Raw genomic sequence first — 27,527 nt, 5'->3', positions numbered from 1 at the left:
GCTCGCATGCTGACACGGGGTGTGTATGCGTCTGCGGGTTATATGCGGGAAAATACGGTGCTCATATTACGGGAATACACACGCTTCTCTTTTACGCATATAGACCTGAGGGCTAAGGTAGTTTACCTCAGTTAATTTTTTTTATTAAATATCATGAGTTTAATAAAAAAAAATAAACGTATTTACTGTCCGGATCTGCGCACCTTCTTCATACGTAAATGGAATTGTAAATCACGAGGCGGGTAGAACTCGTAACAGCCTTTATTATAAATCACTGTGGAACGTCAATCTCAGTGGAGTGCTAATACAACTCACATGATAACCACCACCATCATAACCACCACCACCATCATGACCACCACCATCATAACCACCACCACCACCACCATCATAACCACCACCACCACCATCATAACCACCACCACCATCATCATAACCACCATAACCACCACCATCATAACCACCACCATCATAACCACCACCACCATCATAACCACCACCACCATCATGACCACCACCACCATCATAACCACCACCACCATCATAATCACCACCACCATAACCACCACCATCATAACCACCACCACCATCATGACCACCACCACCATAACCACCACCACCATCATAACCACCACCACCATAACCACCACCATCATAACCACCACCACCATCATAACCACCACCATAACTCTCACCACCATGATAACCACCACCACCATCATAACCACCACCATCATAACCACCACCATCATAACCACCACCACCATAACCACCACCATAACCACCACCACCATCATAACCACCATCACCATCATAACCACCACCACCATCATGACCACCACCACAATCATAATCACCACCACCATCATAACCACCACCACCATCATGACCACCACCACCATCATAACCACCACCACCATAACCACCACCATCATAACCACCACCATCATAACCACCACCACCATAACCACCACCATAACCACCATCATGACCACCACCACCATCATAACCACCACCACCATCATAACCACCACCACCATCATAACCACCACCATCATAACCACCACCACCATAACCACCACCATCACCATAACCAACACCACCATCATAACCACCACCACCATCATGACCACCACCACCATCATAACCACCACCACCATAACCACCACCACCATCATAACCACCACCATAACCACCACCATCATAACTACCATCACTATAACCACCAACATCACCATAACCACCATCATAACCACCACCACCATCATGACCACCACCACCATCATAACCACCACCACCATAACCACCACCATAACCACCACCACCATCATAACCACCACCATAACCACCACCATCATAACCACCACCATAACCACCACCATCATAACCACCACCACCATAACCACCATCATAACCACCACCACCACCATAACCACCACCACCATCATAACCACCACCACCATAACCACCACCACCATCATAACCACCACCACCATAACCACCACCATCATAACCACCACCATAACCACCACCATCATAACCACCATCATAACCACCACCATAACCACCACCACAATCACCACCACCATAACCACCACCATCATAACCACCACCATAACCACCACCACCATAACCACCACCATCACCACCACCACCACCATAACCACTACCACCATAACAACCACCACCACCGAGCTGTGCCGAGCGGTTCACTTGTGCGGCGATGTTGAAGGAGCGGTCGAGTGCGGCGACGTCGTTACAGACGAGGGCCTATTTCAGGACGGCTCGTAGAAGCAGCAGCAGCGGCGGCGGCGGCCGTGGTCGTCCCCGTCGCCACAATCACCAACACCGTCGTCACCGTCGCCACAATCACCAACACCGTCGTCACCGTCGCCGCCGCCACCGCCACCAGGGATGCGTGGGCACCGACGGTGCGAGCGGCGGCGCTTGAGAGCTCCGCAACCGGCGGGATGCCGGCGGGGGGTGGCCGGGCGGCGGGGCCAACCGGCGGGGAACCACCAGGAGCTCCCCCCCCCGCTCGTTTGAGGCCGGGTCGACCTAGGGGAGGCCCGGGTGCCGTTCAGATAATCCCCGTCACTGTTACAGCGACGGATGAACTTCGACCTTTGAATTGATGCCGTGGTGCAGGAACGGTGCAGGAGGGGGGAGGAGAATGGGGAAGGAGGAGGGTGGGGGTGGTGGTGCAGGTGATGGGGGTTGGACGAGGTGGAGTAGATGGAGGTGCAGGAGGTGGGGTGGATGGAGGTGGAGTAGATGGAGGTAGAGTGGATGGAGGTGCAGGAGGTGGAGTGGATGGAGGTGGAGTGGATGGAGGTGGAGTAGATGCAGGTGGAGTGGATGGAGGTGGAGTCGATAGAGGTGCAGGAGGTGGAGTAGATGCAGGTGGAGTAGATGGAGGTGGAGTAGATGGAGTAGATGCAGGTGGAGTAGATTCAGGTGGAGTAGATGGAGGTGGAGTAGATGGAGGTGGAGTAGATGGAGGTGCAGTAGATGGAGGTGGAGTAGATGGAGGTGGAGTGGATGGAGGTGGAGTGGATGGAGGTGGAGTAGATGGAGGTGGAGTAGATGGAGGTGCAGGAGGTGGAGTAGATCGAGGTGGAGTAGATGGAGGTGCAGGAGGTGGAGTAGATGGAGGTGGAGTAGATGGAGGTGGAGTAGATGGAGGTGGAGTGGATGGAGGTGGAGTAGATGGAGGTGGAGTAGATGGAGGTGGAGTAGATGCAGGTGGAGTAGATGGAGGTGGAGTGGATGCAGGTGGAGTAGATGGAGGTGGAGTAGATGCAGGTGGAGTAGATGGAGGTGGAGTGGATGGAGGTGGAGTAGATGGAGGTGGAGTAGATGCAGGTGGAGTAGATGGAGGTGGAGTGGATGGAGGTGGAGTAGATGGAAGTGGAGTAGATGCAGGTGGAGCGGATGGAGGTGGAGTAGATGGAGGTGGAGTTAATGGAGGTGGAGTAGATGGAGGTGGAGTGGATGGAGGTGGAGTAGATGGAGGTGGAGTAGATGCAGGTGGAGTAGATGGAGGTGGAGTGGATGGAGGTGGAGTAGATGGAGGTGGAGTAGATGCAGGTGGAGTAGATGCAGGTGGAGTGGATGGAGGTGGAGTAGATGGAGGTGCAGGAGGTGGAGTAGATGCAGGTGGAGTAGATGGAGGTGGAGTAGGTGCAGGTGGAGTTGATGCAGGTGGAGTAGATGGAGGTGGAGTAGATGCAAGTGGAGTAGATGGACGTGGAGCGGATGGAGGTGGAGCGGATGGAGGTTCTGGTGTCTGTACGCCGGTCACCTTGGCGGTGCTGGCTCCCACGTGGGGGTTGGCAGAGCGCGTGTGGATCTCGCGCTTCTCCTGCTGCTGCTGCTGCCGCTGCCTGTAAATGTGGAGGCGGAGGTTTGGCCGCTGCTCTAACGACGGCACTACACGCACCTCTATGAGTCTCCATGAGTCTCTATGCGTCTCTATGTATCTCTATGAGTCTCTATGTATCTCTATGAGTCTCTCTGTATCTCTGAGTCTCTATGTATCTCTGAGTCTCTATGTATCTCTGAGTCTCTATGTATCTTTACGAGTACGTATCTCTATGAGTCTCTCTGTATCTCTATGCATCTCTATGTGTCTCTTATGTATCTCTATGAGTCTCTATGTATCTCTATGCGTCTCGATGTATCTCTACGAGTCTCTATGTATCTCTACGAGTCTCTATGCGTCTCTATGTATCTCTATGTATCTCTATGAGTCTCTCTGTATCTCTGAGTCTCTCTGTATCTCTGAGTCTCTATGTATCTCTACGAGTCTCTATGTAACTCTATTAGTCTCTCTATCTCTGAGTCTCTATGTATCTCTATGAGTCTCTATGTATCTCTATGAGTATGTATCTCTATGCGTCTCTATGTATCTCCATGAGTCTGTAAGTATATCTATGAGTCTATGTGTCTCTATGTATCTCCATGAGTCTATGTGTCTCTATGAGTCTCTATGCATCTCTATGTACCATAGAGACTCAGCGATACCTAGAGACTCATGGAGATACATAGAGACTCATGGAGATACATAGAGACTCATGGAGATACAGAGACTCCACACGACCACGGGGATTATCTATGCAACCTCCTGTAGACCAAGTGAGGTAGTCAACATCTCATAGCCACCGTGATGAGACACGTAGACTCCAAATATGCAGCAGCAGACATCGTCAGGATTGGTATCAAACCCACGACCTCCTGTACACCAGGCGAGGTAGTCAACATCTCATAGCCACCGTGATGATGATGACAGACGTAGACTCTAAATATACAGCAGCAGGCATCATCAGGATTGGTATCAAACCCACGACCTCCTGTACACCAGGCGAGGTAGTCAACATCTCATAGCCACCGTGGGTCCCATGAGTGTGAGGCGAGTCAAGAGCTGCAAGGCTGAACTTGTCCGTTCATCGACGTGGGATGGATGACGCCTCGCTTGGACGCTCTGTGGACGCTCACCATTCACCGCTCGACGCTCACCGCTCTCCGCAGACTCGCAGAGCGAGTCGATGCCAATTACCGGTTCATTGCGGCCGTGGCGGTGGTGACGGTGGTGGCCGTGGCGACGGTGACGCCGGTGGCCGTGGCAGGGGTGATGGCGTCCGTGGCGACGGCGTTCCTGGCTTCGGTGACGTGCGTCGTCCACGCCGCTTCCTGCTCCAGCCGTCGCCACTTGGCTCGTCGATTTTGGAACCAACCCTTGACGAGGACCGCAATAACAAAATCATCCAGCGGTGTGCGTGGTGTCTGTGTGTGTCTACGTGTGTCTGTCTACGTGTGTGTGTGTGTCTACGTGTGTCTGTGTGTGTCTACGTGTGTCTGTGTGTGTCTGCGTGTGTCTGTCTGTGTCTGTGTGTCTACGTGTGTCCGGCAAAACAACCCCTTACCTCCTCGCGGTGCCGGACGGGCAACTCTGTCGTGGACAGTGCTGTGGGGGGAGGTCCAATTTTGATTGGCTCGTCCCCTCATGGCATATGTGTCCACCACAGGGGCTAAACGGGGGCTCTGGATGGGTGCGAGGGGCTGGTAACCCCTCCACCTTCAATTAATTACCACTAAACCACGAGTTAAACTGAAATATGTAACTAATAAGCTTGTGCCGGAGGCCCCGGGGGGCCAGGCGTCTATGACGTCTCCTGACCAAACCCCAATTGGCGGAGCCAGGAGATTGAATATCTACCCTCGGGGCTCCTCCAGAAACAACGAAAAGCCACTACGGGTGGCCACGTGGAATGTTCGAATGCTCACTGCGGAGGAGAGGCTGCCACTCCTCTGTCGGGAGCTGGACCGGTACCGCCTGGATCTATGTGGCATTCAGGAGGTCCGGTGGACCGGCTCTGGCTCCTGCCACCATGAGGGGTGGACAGTCCTCTACTCGGGGCAGGAGACTGCCAAACAACAGGGAGTGGCTCTTCTTTTGAACAAAAGAATGAAGGGGGCGTGGGAGCGTGGCGGTGAGGTGTGGGAAGCTGTAAGCCCCAGGCTACTTTGGGCTCGCCTTCCCATCAACCGGAGGTGAGGAATGGTGGTCGTGGTTACTTATGCCCCCACCGAAGATGAACATCCGTGGAGGGATGCAGGCAAAGCCGATGAGTCAGATGCCTTAAATGACCTGTCACAGGTGCTGGCTAAAGTGGCCCCTCGGGATAGAGTCATCATGCTGGGTGACTTCAATGCCCGAGTTGGTCATGATACTGGCACCTGGTCTGGAGTGATTGGAAGGCATGGGCCAGATCAGCTCAATAACAACGGTAGGAGGCTGCTAGATTTTTGTGCAGCCCATGGACTTGTAATTACCAACACGCTGTTCCGGCATCGGCGCATCCACACAACATCATGGATGCATGCCGGGTCCAAGCAAGAACATCTGCTGGACTACATAGTGACGGACCAGCGGATGCGAGCCCATGTCCTTGACACCAGGACCTACCGTGGAGCTGATCTGCCCTCTGACCATCGACTAGTCATCTGTAAGATGCGCCTGCCATTCTTCCACTCCGGTGGTGGGTGTACACCCAGGACCGCATTCCAACCTAATGTGGCCTGGTCTCAGTTATCTGATGAAAGTTGCAAGCGAGAATTTCATCATCGCTTGCGGCTGGGATTGACATCGTCCCCGACTCCTCCTGATGTCGAGGGTAAATGGGCGAGGTTTAGGAGTGTGACTCATGCAGCTGCAATGGCTGCTTTGGGTACGCGGTCCAGACCTCCCCAGAGACCCTGGCTGACAGAGGAGGTGTTCAGGATGGTTGAGAAAAAGCGACAGGCCCACTGTCATCGGCTACAGAATCCCACGTCAGAGAATGAGGAGGCTTACCGCAGCCTTCGCTCGGAGGTTCGGAGAGCCGTGAGGCGCTGCAAGGATGGGTGGTGGTTGCGGGTTGCTGAGGAGATGGAGTCTGCCTCAGTGGCCCGTGATCACAAATCTCTATTTAACTCCATCAAAAAAGTAACCTGCAGCGCCACACCTATTACCATCATTAGGGGAAAAAACGGTGATCCAATCTCCGACCCCCAGGAACAGGTTTGCAGATTTGCTGAGCATTTCTGTGAGGTCCTGGGGGACGGAAAATCCCTCAGCCAGGAAAACATCGTGGCACAAAGTGAGGATGACCCTGCTGAGGCTGCGGTGCCTCAAATATTGGAAGAAGTCACCCCCTGTAAGTGGCTGGCTGAGGTGCCATCTGTTGAGGAAGTACTGAAGGCAATCCGGAGTCTGAGACCAGGAAAGGCAGTGGGCAGAGATGATCTCCCAAGCGAAATGCTGAGGGAGGGTGGCGTTTGTGCACAGACTGCCCTATATGACATCATAACAACGGTCTGGACCACTGGATGGGTTCCACAGGATTGGAAGGATGCCCTGGTGGTCCCCCTTTTTAAGAAGGGGGGACCGCACAGACTGTAACTACAGGGGCATCTCACTCCTCAGTGTGCCGGGAAAGGTCCTGGCAAGGATTATTCAGCATCGCCTTGCCAGTTACGCTGAGGAGAGGCTTGCGGAGCCCCAATGCGGTTTCAGGAAAGGGTGGTCCTGCACAGATGCCATATTTTCTGTCCGTCTGCTACAGCAGAGGTGTAGGGAATTCCAACAAGACCTACATCTCTGTTTTATTGACCTGGTCAAGGCCTATGATACCATCAGTAGGCCTGGGCTCTGGGTTGTTCTTCGTGCTTTTGGAGTACCTGACCCTCTGCTCACGATCATTAAGGACCTTCATGATGGTGAGCGGGCCCGGGTAAAACTACGTGGCCGGGAGTCAGAGCCATTCCCTGTACACCTTGGGGTGCGACAGGGATGTCCTCTGGCTCCCACATTGTTTAACATCTATTTTGACCACGTAGTTCGTGAAGCCTTCAATAGCTGTACCGGGAGAATCTCCATATGGTACAGATATAATGGGAGGCTGATCGATGCCCGGGTGCGGTCAAGGGATGGCTCCCTATTGCTCAACCACGTTATGTATGCTGATGATTTGGTAATAGCTGCTCATTCAGAGGAGGAGTTGGAGACGCTGCTGCTGAGACTGGAGCGTGCCACTAAGAGGTGGGGCCTTACCATCAGCCCCACCAAAACTAAGCACCTGCCTGGGTATTTTGTACCATCGGACACTCCACCCCCACAACTCCCAATCGGTGATGGGGCAGTTGTGGAGAGAGTGGAGAGTTTCCCATACCTGGGCAGTGTGCTTATGACTGGCTCAAGGTTAACAGCAGAGGTCTCACTCCGAATCAGTCGAGCGGCAATATCTTTTCATCGGTTGCGTAACGCTGTGTGGAAGCTACCTGGTCTGTCGCTCCGCACTAAGCTTCAGGTCTTCTCGGCCACGGTCATTCCCTCCCTTCTCTACGCTTGCGAAACATGGACCCCCCTAATGGAACATCTTCGCCGGTTAAAAACATTTAGGCTGGCCTGCCTACGATCCATCCTGGGTTTAACCAGACTGGATTGTGTGAGGAGCTCACAAATCCTTGAAAGATCTGGGCAAGGTCCCATCGGTGAGCTCCTCCGGCGGGCAAGGCTGCAATGGCTGGGTCATGTAGCCCGCATGCCCAGCCACCGCATGCCGAAACAGCTTTTGTTCGGCCGGATTGAGGGGGCTAAGCGGGTGCGGCACGGGCTAGAGAAGAGATGGAGTGATGTGATACAGGAGGACGTGGAACTGAGTGGACTTGCCGATGACTGGTACCAGCGGTGTCAAGATCGGCCTCTGTGGAGGAGGCGCGTGAAGGACGCTACTGGGCAGTTGGAGGTAGTCGCCCTCCAACAACAACGGAGGGCGGAGGAGCGACGCTCACAACAACGAGCGGAGTGCCGGGTGGCTAAAGCACAGCAGGTTGGCACAGTAGGGGGCACAGGTGGTGCATCAGCCAGTCATCTCAGTCAGTCGACCCGTGGCACCTGGGTCTGCCCCGTGACCTCCTGCCAGCGGGCGTTCGACACTTCACGTGGCCTCAGGGTGCACAAGCATCGTGGTGACGTCACCGGCACTTAGTGGCGAATGGCGGTTGTTGTTGTCTACGTGTGTCTACGTGTCTGTGTGTGTCTGTGTGTCTACATGTCTGTGTGTGTCTACGTGTGTCTGTGTGTCTGTGTGTGTCTGTGTGTGTCTACGTGTCTGTGTGTCTGTGTTTGTATGTGTCTACGTGTGTCTCCGTGTGTCTGTGTGTCTACGTGTAGATGGAGGTGGAGTAGATGGAGGTGGAGTGGATGGAGGTGGAGTGGATGGAGGTGGAGCAGATGGAGGTGGAGTAGATGGAGGTGCAGGAGGTGGAGTAGATGGAGGTGGAGTAGATGGAGGTGGAGTAGATGGAGTAGATGCAGGTGGAGTAGATGCAGGTGGAGTAGATGGAGGTGGAGCGGATGGAGGTGGAGCGGATGGAGGTGGAGTAGATGGAGTAGATGGAGGTAGAGCGGATGGAGGTGGAGTAGATGCAGGTGGAGTAGATGCAGGTGGAGCGGATGGAGGTGGAGTAGATGGAGGTGGAGTAGATGGAGGTGCAGGAGGTGGAGTAGATGCAGTAGATGCAGGTGGAGTGGATGCAGGTGGAGTAGATAGAGGTGGAGTAGATGCAGGTGGAGTAGATGGAGGTGGAGCGGATGGAGGTTCTGGTGTCTGTACGCCGGTCACCTTGGCGGTGCTGGCTCCCACGTGGGGGTTGGAGGAGCGCGTGTGGATCTCGCGCTTCACCTGCTGCTGCTGCTGCCGCTGCCTGTAAATGTGGAGGCGGAGGTTTGGCCGCTGCTCTAACGACGGCACTACACGCACCTCTATGAGTCTCCGTGAGTCTCTATGCGTCTCTATGTATCTCTATGAGTCTCTATGTATCTCTATGAGTCTCTTTGTATCTCTATGAGTCTCTCTGTATCTCTATGTATCTCTATGAGTCTCTCTGTATCTCTATGAGTCTCTATGTATCTCTATGAGTCTCTCTGTATCTGAGTCTCTATGTATCTTTACGAGTCTCTCTGCATCTCTATGTATCTCTATGCGTCTCGATGTATCTCTATGAGTCTCTATCTATCTCTATGCGTCTCGATGTATCTCTACGAGTCTCTATGTATCTCTATGAGTCTCTATGCATCTCTATGTATCTCTATGAGTCTCTCTGTATCTCTGAGTCTCTCTGTATCTCTGAGTCTCTATGTATCTCTACGAGTCTCTATGTATCTCTATGAGTCTCTCTGTATCTCTATGTATCTCTACGAGTCTCTATGTATCGCTATGAGTATGTATCTCTATGTGTCTCTATGTATCTCCATGAGTCTGTAAGTATATCTATGAGTCTATGTGTCTCTATGCGTCTCTATGTATCTCCATGAGTCTATGTGTCTCTATGAGTCTCTATGCATCTCTATGTACTATAGAGACTCATAGAGATACCTAGAGACTCATGGAGATACATAGAGACTCATAGAGATACATAGAGACTCATAGAGATACATAGAGACTCATGGAGATACAGAGACTCCACGCGACCATGGGGATTATCTATGCAACCTCCTGTAGACCAAGTGAGGTAGTCAATATCTCATAACCACCGTGATGAGACACGCAGACTCCAAATATGCAGCAGCAGACATCGTCAGGGTTGGTATCAAACCCACGACCTCCTGTACACCAGGCGAGGTAGTCAACATCTCATAGCCACCGTGATGATGATGACAGACGCAGACTCTAAATATACAGCAGCAGACATCGTCAGGATTGGTATCAAACCCACGACCTCCTGTACACCAGGCGAGGTAGTCAACATCTCATAGCCACCGTGGTGATGACAGACGCAGACTCTAAATATACAGCAGCAGGCATCGTCAGGGTTGGTATCAAACCCACGACCTCCTGTAGACCAAGCGAGGTAGTCAACATATCATAGCCACCGTGATGATGATGATGACAGACGCAGACTCTAAATATACAGCAGCAGGCATCGTCAGGATTGGTATCAAACCCACGACCTCCTGTACACCAGGCGAGGTAGTCAACATCTCATAGCCACCGTGATGATGATGATGACAGACGCAGACTCTAAATATACAGCAGCAGGCATCGTCAGGATTGGTATCAAACCCACGACCTCCTGTACACCAGGCGAGGTAGTCAACATCTCATAGCCACCGTGATGATGATGACAGACGCCGACTCCAAATATACAGCAGCAGACATCGTCAGGATTGGTATTAAACCCACGACATCCTGTACACCAGGCGAGGTAGTCAACATCTCATAGCCACCGTGATGATGACAGACGCAGACTCTAAATATACAGCAGCAGGCATCATCAGGGTTGGTATCAAACCCACGACCTCCTGTACACCAGGCGAGGTAGTCAACATCTCATAGCCACCGTGATGATGACAGACGCAGACTCTAAATATACAGCAGCAGGCATCATCAGGGTTGGTATCAAACCCACGACCTCCTGTACACCAGGCGAGGTAGTCAACATCTCATAGCCACCGTGGGTCCCATGAGTGTGAGGCGAGTCAAGAGCTGCAAGGCTGAACTTGTCCGTTCATCGACGTGGGATGGATGACGCCTCGCTTGGACGCTCTGTGGACGCTCACCATTCACCGCTCGACGCTCACCGCTCTCCGCAGACCCGCAGAGCGAGCCGATGCCAATTACCGGTTCATTGCGGCCGTGGCGGTGGTGACGGTGGTGGTGGTGGCCGTGGCGACGGTGACGCTGGTGGCCGTGGCGGGGGTGATGGCGTCCGTGGCGACGGCGTTCCTGGCTTCGGTGACGTGCGTCGTCCACGCCGCTTCCTGCTCCAGCCGTCGCCACTTGGCTCGTCGGTTTTGGAACCAATTCTTGACGAGAACCGCAATAACAAAATCATCCAGCGGTGTGCGTGGTGTCTGTGTGTGTCTACGTGTGTCTGTGTGTGTCTGCGTGTGTCTGTGTGTCTACGTGTGTCTCCGTGTGTCTACGTGTCTGTGTGTGTCTACGTGTCTCCGTGTCTACGTGTGTCTGTCTACGTGTGTCTGTGTGTTTGTGTGTCTACGTGTCTCCGTGTGTCTGTGTCTACGTGTGTCTGTGTGTGTCTACGTGTGTCTGTGTGTGTCTGCGTGTGTCTGTCTGTGTCTGTGTGTCTACGTGTGTCTACGTGTGTCTGTGTGTCTGTGTGTCTACATATGTCTGTGTGTCTACGTGTGTCTGTGTGTGTCTGTATGTGTCTGTGTGTGTGTGTCTACGTGTGTCTGTGTCTGTAGTGTAGCGGTTAGCGCGCTGCGCTATGAAGCTGGCGACCCGGGTTCGATTCCCAACACCAGTGACGATTATCTGAACCGGTCCCGGGCCTCCCCTAGGTCGACTCAGCCTCAAATGAGTACCTGGAACGGTGTGTAAACATCGCCACTAGGGAGACAAAGGCGGTCAGGCGTGGTGCTGGCCACCCACCCCCTCGTGTACTGTTCCGGCCTTCATAGGTGCTCGCTAACAGCACTTGCCCCTACAGTCTGTTAAGGCTATATGGGGGATCTTTGTGTGTGTCTACGTGTGTCTTCGTGTGTCTGTGTCTACGTGTCTGTGTCTACGTGTTTGTCTACGTGTGTCTGTGTGTGTCTACGTGTGTCTGTGTGTGCGATGGTCTAGCAACCAGACATGACCACCGTCTCCAGTAAGATCGGTCACTAAAGCCAACGACTACTTCTGCTCCTCCCACCCTAGCGTTGAGGTTACCACCACGTGGTTGGTGGGGGGGGGGACTTACCTTGACCTTCCACACCGAGATGTTGGTGGCAAGAGCGAGCATGAGCTGTCGATGTGGGTCCGGGTAGGGCTCGTCCACGAATGCCTCCTCCAGCCGGGCAAGCTGAGCTGCGCTCCGTCAGGGGTTTAGACCGTTAAAATCTCTTCCCGTCCGGGACATCGTAAAAAAAAAAATTACGCGGGAGATTTGGTTTAGAGCGCAGGGGCGAGAGTCTCGGTCGCCCGTCGAGTTTGTCAGTGGCCGACGACGAGCAAGATGGGGGGGGACGGGGGGTGCGGAGGTTGGGAAGGGGTGGTGGGGGAGGGTGGTGATAGGGAGAGGGGTGAGGCGAGGTGGATGGTGGGGGAGGGTGGTGAGGGTGGGTGGTGGAATCAATTGAATACATTGTGAATTGTCCTCGCCAATTCAGCATCAGAATATCCATACTTCAGCAACGGGAGGGGGAATCCGAAGAGCTGTGAAGCTCTTAGTGCATCACAGATGTCCAGTAGTAGGGGCCATGGGGTAAGAACGTTACAACAGAGACAAATATCCCCCGCCGTGTCGCCTGTGGCAGACTTAGGGGCGAGTGCTGGTAGTGGCGAGCAGCGGCACCCATGAAGGGCGGCACGACACAGCAGAGGGTGGATTGCTCACACCACCACGCCTTAGTCTCCCCGGCGGCAACGTTCGCTACATACCGCCACACCAGGTACGCATTTGAGGCTGAATCGACCTAGGGGACGCCCGTTGACCGGTTCAGACAATCGTCACGCCGCACCAGGTACGCATTTGAGGCTGAATCGACCTAGGGGACGCCCGTTGACCGGTTCAGACGATCATCACCCGGTGGCATTGGTGGCCGTGAGCGGGAATCAAAACCCCGGCTCGCCGTGTCGCTAGTGCAGCGAAGCGCCGAACCGTTACCATGCCACAACAACTACGGCGACGAGGCAGCGACACGCAAACAGGACGGGAGGGCAGCGTGTGTGGCACGGGTGGCCACGTCGCTCAGCGGTAGCAACGTCACGCCAACGACGGGGTCGGGGAATCGGAATCTTTAAGCCGCGGCGGGAGGAATCCAAAGGGCCGCAAAGTGCTTCGCGCGTCACGGATGTCCAGCTTTTTAAGTGATGAAATTAAATATTTTTTTTGCATTTATATATATACCGGGGACTACCTCTACTTACGAATGAGTCAGGTTCCAGAGATCTGTGTTCGTAAGTCGATTTATCCAACTTTACTCCTCTAGATTTGTACGGCATGTACATCTACATCTGCGGAACGTGAAGAACCAGTGGCATCTACATCTGCAGAACGTGAAGAACCAACATATTTAATTTCATCACAGTACTACTATACATGACACTACTATACACACTACGCTACTATATACTACATTACTATATACACTACACTACGATACACACTACACTACTATATACAACACTACTATACATATTACAATACTATATACACTACTATACACACTACACTACCATAGACACTATACTACTATACACACGACGCTACTATATACTACATTACTATTTACACTACACTAATATATACACATTACTATACATATTACAATACTATAAACACTACTATTCACACTACACGACTATACACACTACACTATACAGGGACTTACCTCTACTTACGAACGAGTTAGGTTCCAGAGGGTCTGTATTCGTAGATGTAGATGCCACTGGTTGTTCACGTTATGCAGCTGTAGATGTCACTGGTTCTTCACGTTCTGCAGATGTAGATGCCACTGGTTGTAGGAAACATGATGCCTTGAATAAAGGTGTCAGTTTTTGTGCCAGTTAAAAGGGTAAAACCTATTCCTATATCTTGCTACTGGCAAAGGAGGTCTCATAATGTAAATGCTCACCCCGAGCCCTCAATACTCTGATAGTGCGCTGTTTCTGAGTTGTACGCCTTTTGGCGTCTTCTGGTCCAACACCAATAGAGACTAGGCTCTAAGAAAAGCTGTCTCGGGTGTGGACCAATCAAATTCAAGGACAGTGCATATTATTATCAGAGTTGTCTTTTTTGTTTGCATTTTGACTGCTTGTGTTGTGGTTATTGCAAACATGATGCCTTGAATAAAGGTGTCAGTTTTTGTGCCAGTTAAAAGGGTAAAACCTATTTCTATATCTTGTTACTGGCAAAGGAGGTCTCATGCCACTGGTTGTTCACATTCTGCAGATGTAGATGTCACTGGTTCTTCACGTTCTGCAGATGTAGATGCCATTGGTTCTTCACGTTCTGCAGATGTAGATACCACTGGTTCTTAACGTTCTGCAGATGTAGATGCCACTGGTTCTTTGTGTTCTGCAGATGTAGATGCGAATGGTTCTTCATATTCTACATATGTAGATGCCAATGGTTCTTCATATTCTATAGATGTAGATGCAACTGGTTCTTCACGTTCTGCAGATGTAGATGCCACTGTTTCTTCACGTTCTGCAGATGTAGATGCCACTGATTCTTCACGTTCTGCAGATGTAGATGCCACTGGTTCTTCATGTTCTACAGATGTAGATGCCACTGGTTCTTCATGTTCTGCAGATGTAGATGCCATTGGTTCTTCACGTTCTGCAGATGTAGATGCCACTGGTTCTTCACGTTCTGCAGATGTAGATGCTACTGGTTTTTCACGTTCTAGAGATGTAGATGCCACTGTTTCTTCACGTTCTGCAGATGTAGATGCCACTGGTTCTTCACGTTCTGCAGATGTAGATGCCAATGGTTCTTCACGTTCTGCAGATGTAGATGCCACTGGTTCTTCACGTTCTGCAGATGTACATGCCACTGGTTCTTCATGTTCTGTAGATGTAGATGCCACTGGTTCTTCACGTTCTGCAGGTGTAGATGCCACTGGTTGTTCACGTTCTGCAGATGTAGATGTCACTGGTTCTTCACGTTCTGCAGATGTAGATGTCACTGGTTATTCACGTTCTGCAGATGTAGATGCCACTGGTTCGTCACGTTCTGCAGATGTAGATGCCACTGGTTCTTCACGTTCTGAGATGTAGATGTCACTGGTTCTTCACGTTCTGCAGATGTAGCTGCCACTGGTTATTCACGTTCTGCAGATGTAGATGCCACTGGTTCTTCACGTTCTGCAGATGCAACTGGTTCTTCAAGTTCTGCAGATGTAGATGCCACTGGTTCTTCACGTTCTGCAGATGTAGATGTCACTGGTTCTTTACGTTCTGCAGATGTAGATGCCACTGGTTCTTCACATTCTGCAGGTCTAGATGCCACTGGTCTTCACATTCTACACATGTAGATGCCACTGGTTCTTCACGTTCTGCAGATGTAGATGCCACTGGTTCTTCATGTTCTGTAGATGTAGATACCACTGGTTCTTCACGTTCTACAGATGTAGATGCCACTGGTTCTTCATGTTCTGCAGATGTAGATGCCACTGGTTCTTCACGTTCTGCAGATGTAGATGCCACTGGTTCTTCACGTTCTACATATGTAGATGCCACTGATTCTTCACTTTCTGCAGATGTAGATGCCACTGGTTATTCACGTTCTTCAAATGTAGATGCTACTGGTTCTTCATGTTCTGCAGATGTAGATGCCTCTGGTTCTACATGTTCTGCAGATGTAGATGCCACTGGTTATTCACATTCTGCAGATGTAGATACCACTGGTTCTTCACGTTCTGCAGGTGTAGATGCCATTGGTTCTTCATGTTCAGCAGGTGTAGATGCCACTGGTTCTTCACGTTCTGTGCCACTGGTTCTTCACGTTCTGCAGGTGTAGATGCCACTGGTTCTACATGTTCTACAGATGTAGATGCCACTGGTTCTTCATGTTCTGCAGATGTAGATGCCACTGGTTCTTCACGTTCTACATATGTAGATGCCACTGTTTATTCACTTTCTACAGATGTAGATGCCACTGGTTCTTCACGTTCTTCAGATGTAGGTGGCACTGGTTATTCACGTTCTACAGATTAGATGGCACTCACTCTACATTTTCTGTAGATGTAGATCCCACTGGTTCTACATGTTCTGTAGATGTAGATGCCACTGATTCTTCACGTTCTACAGATGTAGATGCCACTGGATCTTCACGTTTTGTAGATGTAGATGCCACTGGTCTTCGTGTTCTACAGATGTAGATGCCACTGGTTCATCACGTTCTGCAGATGTAGATGCCACTGGTTTTTCATGTTCTGCAGCTGTAGATGCCACTGCTTATTCACGTTCTACTGATGTGGATGCCACTGGTTCTTTACGTTCGGCAGATGTAGATGCCAATGGTTCTTCACGTTCTGCAGATGTAGATGCCACTGGTTCTTCATATTCTATAGATGTAGATGCCACTGGTTCTTCACGTTCTGCAGATGTAGATGCCACTGGTTCTTCATATTCTATAGATGTAGATGCCACTGGTTCTTCACATTCTGCAGATGTAAATGCCACTGGTTCTTCACGTTCTGCAGATGTAGATGCCACTGGTTCTTCACGTTCTGCAGATGTAGATGCCACTGGTTCTTCACGTTCTGCAGATGTAGATGCCACTGGTTCGTCACGTTCTGCAGATGTAGATGCCACTGGTTCTTCATATTCTACAGATGTAGATGCCACTGGTTCTTCACGTTCTGCAGATGTAGATGCCACTGCTTCTTCATAGTCTACAGATGTAGATGCCACTGGTTCTTCACGTTCTGCAGATGTAGATGCCACTGATCCTACATGTTCTGCAGCTGTAGATGCCACTGGTTCTTCACGTTCTGCAGATGTAGATGCCACTGGTTCATCACGTTCTGCAGATGTAGATGCCACTGGTTCTTCACGTTCTGCATATGTAGATGCCACTGGTTCTTCACGTTCTGCAGATGTAGATGCCACTGGTTTTTCATGTTCTGCAGCTGTAGATGCCACTGGTTATTCACGTTCTACTGATGTGGATGCCACTGGTTCTTAACGTTCAGCAGATGTAGATTCCAATGGTTCTTCACGTTCTGCAGATGTAGGTACCAATGGTTCTTCATGTTCTGCAAATGTAGATGCCACTGTTTCTTCATTTTCTATATATGTAGATGCCACTGGTTTTACATGTTCTACAGATGTAGATGTCACTGGTTATTCACGTTCAACAGATGTACAGTGAGGGAAAAAAGTATTTGATCCCCTGCTGATTTTGTACCTTTGCCCACTAACAAAGAAATGATCAGTCTATAATTTTAATGGTAGGGTTATTTGAACAGTGAGAGACAGAATAACAAAAAACTCCGAAAAACGCACGTCAAAAATGTTATAAATTGATTTGTATTTTAATGAGGGAAATAAGTATTTGACCCCTCTGCAAAACATGATTTAGTACTTGGCAAAACCCTTGTTGGCAATCACAGAGGTCAGACGTTTCTTGTAGTTGGCCACCACGTTTGCACACATCTCAGGAGGGATTTTGTCCCACTCCTCTTTGCAGATCTTCTCCAAGTCATTAAGGTTTCGAGGCTGACGTTTGGAAACTCGAACCTTCAGCTCCCTCCACAGATTTCCTATGGGATTAAGGTCTGGAGACTGGGTAGGCCACTCCAGGACCTTAATGTGCTTCTTCTTGAGCCACTCCTTTGTTGCCTTGGCCGTGTGTTTTGGGTCATTGTCATGCTGGAATACCAATCCACGACCCATTTTCAATGCTCTGGCTGAGGGAACGAGGTTCTCACCGAAGATTTGACGGTACATGGCCCCGTCCATCGTTCCTTTGATGTGGTGAAGTTGTCCTGTCCCCTTAGCAGAAAAACACCCCCAAAGCATAATGTTTCCACCTCCATGTTTGACGGTGGGGATGGTGTTCTTGGGGTCATAGGCAGCATTCCTCCTCCTCCAAACACGGCGAGTTGAGTTGATGCCAAAGAGCTCCATTTTGGTCTCATCTGACCACAACACTTTCACCCAGTTGTCCTCTGAATGATTCAGATGTTCATTGGCAAACTTTCTTGAGCAGGGGGACCTTGCGGGTGCTGCAGGATTTCAGTCCTTCACGACATAGTGTGTTACCAATTGTTTTCTTAGTGACTATGGTCCCAGCTGCCTTGAGATCATTGACAATATCCTCCTGTGTAGTTCTGGGATGATTCCTCACCGTTCTCATGATCATTGCAACTCCACGAGGTGAGATCTTGCATGGAGCCCCAGGCCGAGGGAGATTGACAGATCTTTTGTGTTTCTTCAATTTGCGAATAATCACACCAACTGTTGTCACCTTCTCACCAAGCTGCTTGGCAATGGTCTTGTAGCCCATTCCAGCCTTGTGTAGGTCTGCAATCGTGTCCCTGACATCCTTGGAGAGCTCTTTGGTCTTGGCCATGGTGGAGAGTTTGGAATCTGATTGATTGATTGCTTCTGTGGACAGGTGTGCTCCAAATCTCAGCTCGTTACCTGTATAAAAGACACCTGGGAGCCAGAAATCTTTCTGCTTGAGAGGGGGTCAAATACTTATTTCCCTCATTAAAATGCAAATCAATTTCTAACATTTTTGACATGCGTTTTTCTGCATTTTGTTGTTGTTATTCTGTCTCTCACTGTTCAAATAAACCTAGCATTAAAATTATAGACTGATCATTTCTTTGTCAGTGGGCAAACGTACAAAATCAGCAGGGGATCAAATACTTTTTTTCCCTCGCTGTAGATGCCACCACCACCATCTGTTGCGCGCCGGTTGAACTTACGACTCTCGGTACGAGCAGCTGCAAGTGGACATACAGACCAGGTTTGTTCGCATCTCTGAAAGTTCGTAAGTCGAATGTTCATAAGTAAGGAAGTCCCTGTAGTAATGTTCGTACATAGAGTACATGCTGTGATGTCCGTAGGTAGGGGAATCCATGTCGTAGCGCTCTTAAGTATGGGAATCTCTGAAGTAATGTTCGTAAGTAGGGGCATCTCTATAGTAATGCTTGTAAACAGGGGCGTCTTGCGGTAATGTAAGGGAATCCCTGCAGCAGTGATAGTAAATAGAAGAATCCCTCTGGCGATGCTCATAAGAGAGTATCTGCGGTAATGATTGTAAGTAGGGGAGTCCTCGCAGTAACGTTCATAAGTAGGGGATTATCTGAAGTGATGTTTGTAAGTAGAGGAGTTCCCTGCCTTGGTGATTGGCTTCACTTCTCCTCCATCTTGCACCGCGAGTCAAACGGAAACCGCCAAAACAACCGATGCCGTCGCTGCGGCCGCTACCGTCACCGTGTACACATACGCCGAGTGAAGACGCTCCTGGCTCGCTGTTTCCTCTCCTTGGGCGGCTCCGCGGCCTCGGCTGCAACCTCCCCAGAGCCTCGGCGGGGACTGTCATCCGCAGGCCGCCTTCCGGCGTGCGTCCCCGGCTGGCTCGGGGGCGCGGGGGGGAGACCGGCCGGCACCGGCGGCGGCGGGCCCCGCGCCGCCCGGCACGACTCCTCCCAAAGCCGCCGGCGCTGCCGGCCGGCATCGGGCGAGCGCCACGAGCGGGAGGCGGCGGCGGCCTCCGCGTCGTCGAATTGTGAGAGAGCGCACCCCGCCGGGCCGACGGGAAGAAACGCGCCCCACGGGTTCCGCACGATTTGACGGACGCCGCCGACGAGAGGCCGCGCCGGCTCCGAGCTCGCGCCAGGGTGGACCGGCGGAGCTCCGCCTCGGCTCGCGAGCTCCGCGGTGGAGGCCCGGCCGGCGTCCCGTCGCGGCCCCCCAAGGTTCCGCCGAGGGGGAGGTCGGCCCGCCACTCGCGTCCCCGCGCCCGAGGCGGCGGCCGCGAGACGACAAGCGCCGCCGACCCCGGCCCCGACCCCGGCCTCCTCCTCGGCGTGGGCCTCCCCCCCGCGGAAAGAGGTGCCCCGCCGAGCGTCCTCAAACGGCTCGCCCGGAGCGCCGGGGCCGCAGGGAGACGCGGCAGCGACCTCCCCGGGGCTATCGTCGTCGTCCCCGCCGCCGCCACGCCAGGCGTTTTCTATCAGCTTGAAAATAATGAGATCCGACTCTGTCCAGGAGGAGCCCCCTCGGGTCGCGTCGTCGATGGCCTCCGAGTGGAGACCTCCGAGTGTCGACGACGTCGAAGTGGAGGCGGTGGAGGAGGTCACGGCGGAGGCGACGTCAAAGATCCGTTCCCAGGGGTCCCCTCCGTCGGAACACGGCAAAGCCTCGTCTCCAATCGACTCCATGGGAGAGCACTTGTAGCCTACGTCCTCCACCTCGTCTAACTCATCACACGGGACACGCTCCCCCACCTCGTCTAACTCATCACACGGGACACGCTCCCCCACCTCGTCTAACTCATCACACGGGACACGCTCCCCCACCTTGTCAAACTCATCCCACAAGACACGCTCCCCCACCTTGTCAAACTCATCCCACAGGATACGCTGCACTTCATCTTCCACCTCGTCTAACTCATCCCACGGGACACGCTCCCCCACCTCGTCTAATTCATCACATGGGACACGCTCCCCCACCTCGTCTAACTCATCACACGGGACACGCTCCCCCACCTTGTCTAACTCATCACACAGGACACGCTCCTCCACCGTGTCAAACTCATCCCACGGGACACGCTCCCCCACCTTGTCAAACTCATCCCACAGGATACGCTGCACTTCATCTTCCACCTCGTCTAACTCATCCCACGGGACACGCTCCCCCACCTCGTCTAACTCATCACATGGGACAGGCTCCCCCACCTTGTCAAACGCATCCCACAGGACACGTTCCCCCACCTCGTCTAACTCATCACACAGGACACGCTGCACCTCATCGTCCAGCTTGTCGAACTCATCCCACGAGGCACACTCCAGCTTGTCTAACTCATCCCACGGGTCACGTTCCACCTGCTGTCCCTCCTCCTTTTCCTCCGCCTCTTCCTCCTCCACCTCCTCCTCTTTCTCCTCCACCACCACACAAAGCCCTTCCAAGGTAACGCTCCGCTGGGCTAAGTGGAGCTGGGTGTGAGCGCCGCCGCCGACGTGGTGAGTCTCCACGTCGTCTGGGAGATCCATTGCTTCAACATTCACGGCATTCTCTTTCCTGGGGGGGGGGGGGTTTGTTTAAAATAAAATATAAGAGTTATTATCATACTCTTGGTAAAGTCATGTAGGTAAAAAATAAAACAACAAAAATCACGACGTTTCGGCCACAACACAAGCAGCCTTCATCAGGTGAAGGGACCAGACTTTCTCGAGGACAGCGCTGGAGTGAAACACAGCCACGCTCAGACCGTGACCTTTAAGCTGCGTGAGAGTAATTAAGGTGCCTTGTCATTATCTGTATCGTTATATCTTTATCACGATTATCCGTATTATCAGTATCTGTATCATTGTCATTATCTGTATCGTTATAATATCTTTATCACAATTATCCGTATTATCAGTATCCGTATCATTGTCATTATCTGTATCGTTATAATATTTTTATCACGATTGTCTGTATTATCAGTATCCGTATCATTGTCATTATCTATATCGTTATATCTTTATCACGATTGTCCGTATTATCAGTATCCGTATCAATGTCATTATCTGTATCGTTATAATATCTTTATCACGATTATCCGTATTATCAGTATCCATATCATTGTCATTATCTGTTTCGTTATAATATATTTATCACGATCATCCGTATTATCAGTATCCGTATCATTGCTATCATCATTACGATTATCATAAATTGTTAAAATTATCCTTGTTATCCTTATTGTTCATTATTGTTAATGTTATCATTGTTACCATTATTGTTCTTAATCTGTCATGATAATTATCATTATTAAACGAGGTCATTGCATATTCTTGGGTCTTTCGGTAAAGTCACTTAGATAGGTTCAAAGAAAATAACAAAAAACATTTTGTGTTAAAAAAAGATTTTTGTTATTTCAAAATCAGTGAAGTTGTTAACAACACCTTAGGTGGGTAAACAAATTAAAGATTCAAGATGAATCTTGGAAAACATAAACCAAATAATGATTATTAGAGTTAAGCCAAGGGTCACCCAGAGGAGATGGAGCGAGATGGGTTGATCACGGGACTGAGAGAAAATGATTCCATAGAGGAAGCCTATCGGCCGCCTTTTCTCCCAGCCACATGCGGTAGCAATAAAACGACAAAGGGAGAGAACACGACTCCCACCGAGATAGACAAAGGCGACACCCGACCGCGAAGGAAGGAGCCAGGCCTTGATGAGACATCTCATCACCACAATAAAATATAACAAACACACATACATCAGACGAAATAGGACAAAACTCAGCAACAAGAATAAGTCTTCTTTGGTTCTTTCGGTAAAGTCACGTAGAATGAGAATAAAATAATAAATAAATAAAATAAAATAACACAATAAAATTCTCACGACGTTTCGGCCACAACACAAGTGGCCTTCATCAGGTGAAGGGACGAGACTGTCTCGAGGACAGCGCTGGAGCGAACACAGCCAAGCTCAGACCGTGACCTTTAAGCTGTGTGAGAAGAAACAGAGCGCCTTGACAAAGGAATTAGCATTTGGTATTACCTTAGAGTCGCGGCATCTCTTCAGAAAGGTGAGAGACTCGATTAGTTGAGCCTTCTTATCCCGGAGTCTGTTGAATGATCTTAAGGTTATGTGGAATCCCTCCCCGTAGAGGCGGTTAAATTTCGATTTAAAGCCGCGACTCTAAGGTAATACCAAATGCTAATTCCTTTGTCAAGGCGCTCTGTTTCTTCTCACACAGCTTAAAGGTCGCGGTCTGAGCTTGGCTGTGTTCGCTCCAGCGCTGTCCTCCAGACAGTCTCGTCCCTTCACCTGATGAAGGCCACTTGTGTTGTGGCCGAAACGTCGTGAAAATTTTATTGTGTTATTTTATGTTATTAATTTATTATTTTATTCTCATTCTACGTGACTTTACCGAAAGAACCAAAGAAGATGAATCCTTGCAGTCACGAAAGCTTTAAAGAATAAGTTGACATTATAGGAATCTACACACTCGCTACGATAAAAAAACAGACTACAATCTACATAGTGGGTATTACTTCTCGTACATAATACTGATACTAACGTTATTCACCTTAAATTACACTACATCTTGCCATTCACGTGACTTTACAAAAACCAAAGAAATTAATTCCAGCAGTCAAGAAGCTTAACCGAAACTAAGTTATACCTCTAAAACTGAGGACACCAAAAAATTACTCTAGTATAACAGCACGGGTCCGCGGATACAGACGGGGGGACGAAATAAAAAAAAACCCTAAGAAATATGTGGTGATTACAATGTTAAATCACAAATCTTGGGAAACATTAACCAAATAATAATTATGCAGTATTAAACCGAGGGTTATCCAGAAAATATGAGGCGAAATAGGTCACACACTGTATCCCATAGGAAAAGACCCTCCCAACCGTCTTTGTCTTCCCGCAGCACGGCATAGCAAAGAATGTAATGCCCAGAGCGAGGGAAATTACTCTTGTATTGCAGGGGGGCATCTGTGTTCCACAGATGAAAAGATGGCTTGGGGAGAGACACAGATGGCTTAATAAATGACACACACACGGACACACATACAACTCCCCCCCCCCCCACAACACAGAGCGAGATCATAGGAAGTTCCGGTCCTTTGTGAGAAGGCGAGTAGAGAAAAATTTTGGCATAAAAAGAGAGACACGGGCCATACATTGCAACACAGCTACCAGCGGCAGAAGACGGCGATCATCAGCTACCGAAGATGACCAGCTACCGAAGATAACAGCCAGCCATCGACGCAGGAGATCACCGCCGACGCAGAAGAAGACTCCGCAACTCATCCAGGATGGTGAGGCTCGCCGAGTAGCGACATGCTACGCCGTGCGAATTCAGCGCCGTCCGAAGAAGTATCGCTCGAAAATCATTCTGCTCTGGGCGTCGACTCACAAGAGCCACTGCAGTTCGAGCTAAGCTGACGAGAATTCCAGCGTCATCCATCGACGAACGAAAGCATCGTTCGTCGCCAGAGAGCCGGAGCCGGCGCGCAGCAAGCAAGGGTGTCAGCTGCCAGCGGATGAGCTGTGGGTGCTACCTGACGACGGGATCATCGCGTCGTGCCGACTCTTCCGACTGGCTGCGGACCGAACTCCGGCCGCCCGTGTGAGAGAAGGAGAACCCAGCTATCCGTACGACACGCACGCCGCCACGCATTGCAACGCATCACCTGGCATCTGCTTGACGCAAATAATTGATCAACAACACATCCCCACTCAACCCATACCATGCTCACTCAACATATATACACGAATCATTACTAAGAAGACTCATGATAAGTGCGTCAAGTATCAACTGATAACGAAGAACACGGTTGCCATTGGGTTACGGGGAAACGGTCGTGTAGAAGTATTTTTAGTAGTTATGTTTCTTTTTGATTTGCATAAATATTATCAACGAATTCATTGATGAAAACTAAACGTTTAAAAACATAAGTTACGAATTCACACACTCACAGGGAGAACACTGCGTTGAAATCTTCCTTTGATCACAGAATCTGGCCCGTGAATGTATTGAAACCTCAGCCAATTAATGAGTATTTGCTGAAGCAGGCCTACTGCTGCACACCATGGTTTCAACATTTCGTTAACTTACGTAATCTTGCACATGGATTCATTGCCGTATACGTTTTGCCTTCGGGATAAGTTTCTTTATTGCCTTCGTGTGAATGTCGTTGCATGAATTTTTTAAGGACTTTTATTCCTTTTGATTTAAAGCTTTCGTGACTGCAGTAATTCATATTCTTAGCTCTTTCGGTAAAGTCACGTTGAAGGGAAACAATAAAATAATAAAATATATATAAAACAATAAAAATTCTCACGACGTTTGTGTTATGGTCGAAACGTCGTGAGAATTTTTATTGTTTTATATATTTTTTATTATTTTATTGTTGCCCTTCAACGTGACTTTACCGAAAGAGCTAAGAAGGACTTTTATTCCTATTTGCCGTATATGCTCGTGTTACTCTGATGAAGCAATCGTTTGTTCCGGTACCTAGTAAACAAACGTGATCATTGAGGGTTAAATGTATGAATCCATGAAGCCTTAGCCAATTGATGAGTATTTGCTGAAGCAGGCGTACTGCCACACACCCTTGTTCCAAGACATTTCGCAATTACGTAATCTTGCTCATGAATTAATTACCGTGTACTTTGCCTTCAGGACATGTTTCTTTATTGCCTTCGTATGAATATCGTTGCACGAATTTTTAAGGAGTTTTGTTCCCTATCGCCGTATATGGTCGTGTTACTTTGAGGAAGTAATCAATTGTTCTGGTACCCAGTTAACAAACGTGATTATTGAGGGTTAAATGTATGGATCAATGAGGGGAACATCTCGTGGAGTACTGTATTGACAATTTCAAGCATAAGAATTCGCATATTAGAGTGTTAAAGTTTTGTTTAGAAATTAAAATTGCTTAACACAGCAGTGTTTGAGTGTTTCTTTCCTAAGTTAATTCTTAATTATAAGAACTGTATCCTGCGGTGAGATTTGAATTTGGAGACCTGAGATAGCACACTAATACATAATCAGTAAATGTTAAAGCGAGAATAATTGTATCATAGTGATCGATAATACGAACCTAGACAACAAAGCCGAGCTCAATCTGGCATACTTACAGCACACCTGCATAACTTCATACAATTAATTGTATGCCGATTGATGATACGACCCTGGGCAACGAAGCTAAGCCTAATTATCATAACTGTATACATTAGCATAATAGCATGCGTTCGCATAAATTAATACGGCACATCTCCACTTAGCATAATTTATGCACATAATTGAAACATTAACATAACTTTGGATAATTACGCATAAAATTAAATTAAATTTTATTTACATCAACATTTTCATACAATAATCCTCAAATTAGTAAAAAATGCACTTACAGTTTAAGGGTTGACTGAAGATTTGCCATCTAACGATCTCTGTATAATTAAATTATTAAACACCTTAGGTGGGTAAGTAAATTAAAGATTAAACCTTTAGGCCTAAGGCTTGAGGCCTACTAACCTGTTACTAGGCGAAGCCTTCGGCGTGAGAATCCTCTAATTAGTTAAAAATGCACTTACAGATTAAGGGGTGACTGAAGATTTGCCATCTCACGATCTCTGTAAAATTTAATTATTAAACACCTTAGGTGGGTAAGCAAATTAAAGATTTAACCTTTAGGCCTAAGGCTTGAGGCCTACTAACCTGTTACTAGGCGAAGCCTGAATCTTCAATTACGTTTAACTTATAGGTTAAGGATGTTTCATGAGAACATTTATTACCGGAGGAAATCCGATAATCTATGAAGCTCTTCACCCCCAGCACATACACAAAGACACATTTAAACGATTCTTACTTTTTTGGGTGACGATATTCCCCCACGTGCTAAGAGACTCTCTCGCTCCTCCCAAGGCTCTCAGCTCAACGTCGCCGTTCCCAAGACGCCGATTCTGCCGAGTCGAGCAGAGAACTTTAAACTCCTTCACCACGTCCGAGGGGATCAATAACCAACAACCCCCTCAACGTAAAACTTGTTTACAAAACATCGGGCGGTCACCCGTTGGTCAACCCATGTTGAATGGAGGTGGTGGGGGAGTGGGGGTGTAACCCCGTTACAATCATCCTTGTCAGTAATATTATGATTGTCATTGCTATTTTCATTGTTGTTACAATTATTATAACTATTTTTTATTGCACTTAAAGGTGACTGCCAACCTACCATGGAAGATATCTGAACGTGTCTGTCTCTCTCTCTCTCACGCAGATGACAGACACAACGCAGATGATCGCCACTGAACGCTGCCACCGACGTGAGCCGCAGCCACCGCCCGATGTCAACCACCACCCCCGGGTTGAAGTCTTCAAGTGGTTGTGCCCGTGGCCATGGCAACGGGGGCTGCTGGAGGCTCCACGAGGCTTGGAGGTCGTCGTCATGGAGATTTACAAACTCGTCATCATCATCGTCGTCGTCATGGAGATTAACACTCGTCATCATCATCATGGAGATTTACAAACTCGTCATCATCATCGTCGTCGTGGAGATTAACAAACTCATCATCATCGTCGTCATGGAGATTTACAAACTCGTCATCATCATCATCATCGTCGTCATGGAGATTAACAAACTCGTCATCATCATCGTCGTCATGGAGATTAACAAACTCGTCATCATCATCGTCGTCATGGAGATTGACAAACTCATCATCATCGTCATCATGGAGATTTACAAACTCATCATCATCATCGTCGTCATGGAGATTAACAAACTCATCATCATCATCATCGTCGTCATGGAGATTGACAAACTCATGATCGCCGTC

The 27,527-nt window shown here is 49.4% G+C and overlaps 1 protein-coding gene across 3 annotated transcripts; it reads right to left on the bottom strand.

Annotated features, from left to right (window-relative positions):
• Window positions 1–245: 245 nt before the first annotated feature.
• On the bottom strand, window positions 246–27,005 carry LOC142910487 (uncharacterized). Of its 3 annotated transcripts, XM_076060007.1 has the most exons (9): window positions 26,927–27,005; window positions 26,564–26,657; window positions 19,462–21,257; window positions 12,253–12,359; window positions 11,166–11,350; window positions 9,168–9,249; window positions 4,559–4,737; window positions 3,305–3,386; window positions 246–2,058 (listed from the first exon to the last, which is right to left on the bottom strand). In XM_076060007.1, exons 3-9 carry the CDS (start codon window positions 21,227–21,229, stop codon window positions 1,885–1,887), a joined length of 2,577 nt encoding a protein of 858 aa, XP_075916122.1. In that variant the 5' UTR covers window positions 21,230–21,257; window positions 26,564–26,657; window positions 26,927–27,005; the 3' UTR covers window positions 246–1,884. The 3 variants fall into 3 exon arrangements, with proteins under 3 accessions (XP_075916122.1, XP_075916121.1, XP_075916123.1); XM_076060006.1 differs by lacking the exon at window positions 26,927–27,005 and having other exon boundaries at window positions 26,564–26,793; XM_076060008.1 differs by lacking the exons at window positions 4,559–4,737; window positions 9,168–9,249; window positions 26,927–27,005 and having other exon boundaries at window positions 26,564–26,858.
• Between the last annotated feature and the right edge of the window lie 522 nt (window positions 27,006–27,527).

Source organism: Petromyzon marinus, unplaced genomic scaffold, assembly GCF_048934315.1.
Source record: "Petromyzon marinus isolate PM22_M1 ecotype Great Lakes invasive population unplaced genomic scaffold, UKy_Petmar_22M1.pri1.0 PM_G_Scaffold_145, whole genome shotgun sequence".
NCBI classification, from domain to species: Eukaryota; Metazoa; Chordata; class Hyperoartia; order Petromyzontiformes; family Petromyzontidae; genus Petromyzon; species Petromyzon marinus.
Note: the sequence above shows the minus strand (reverse complement) of the source record. Positions and strands in the feature narration are given on the sequence as shown.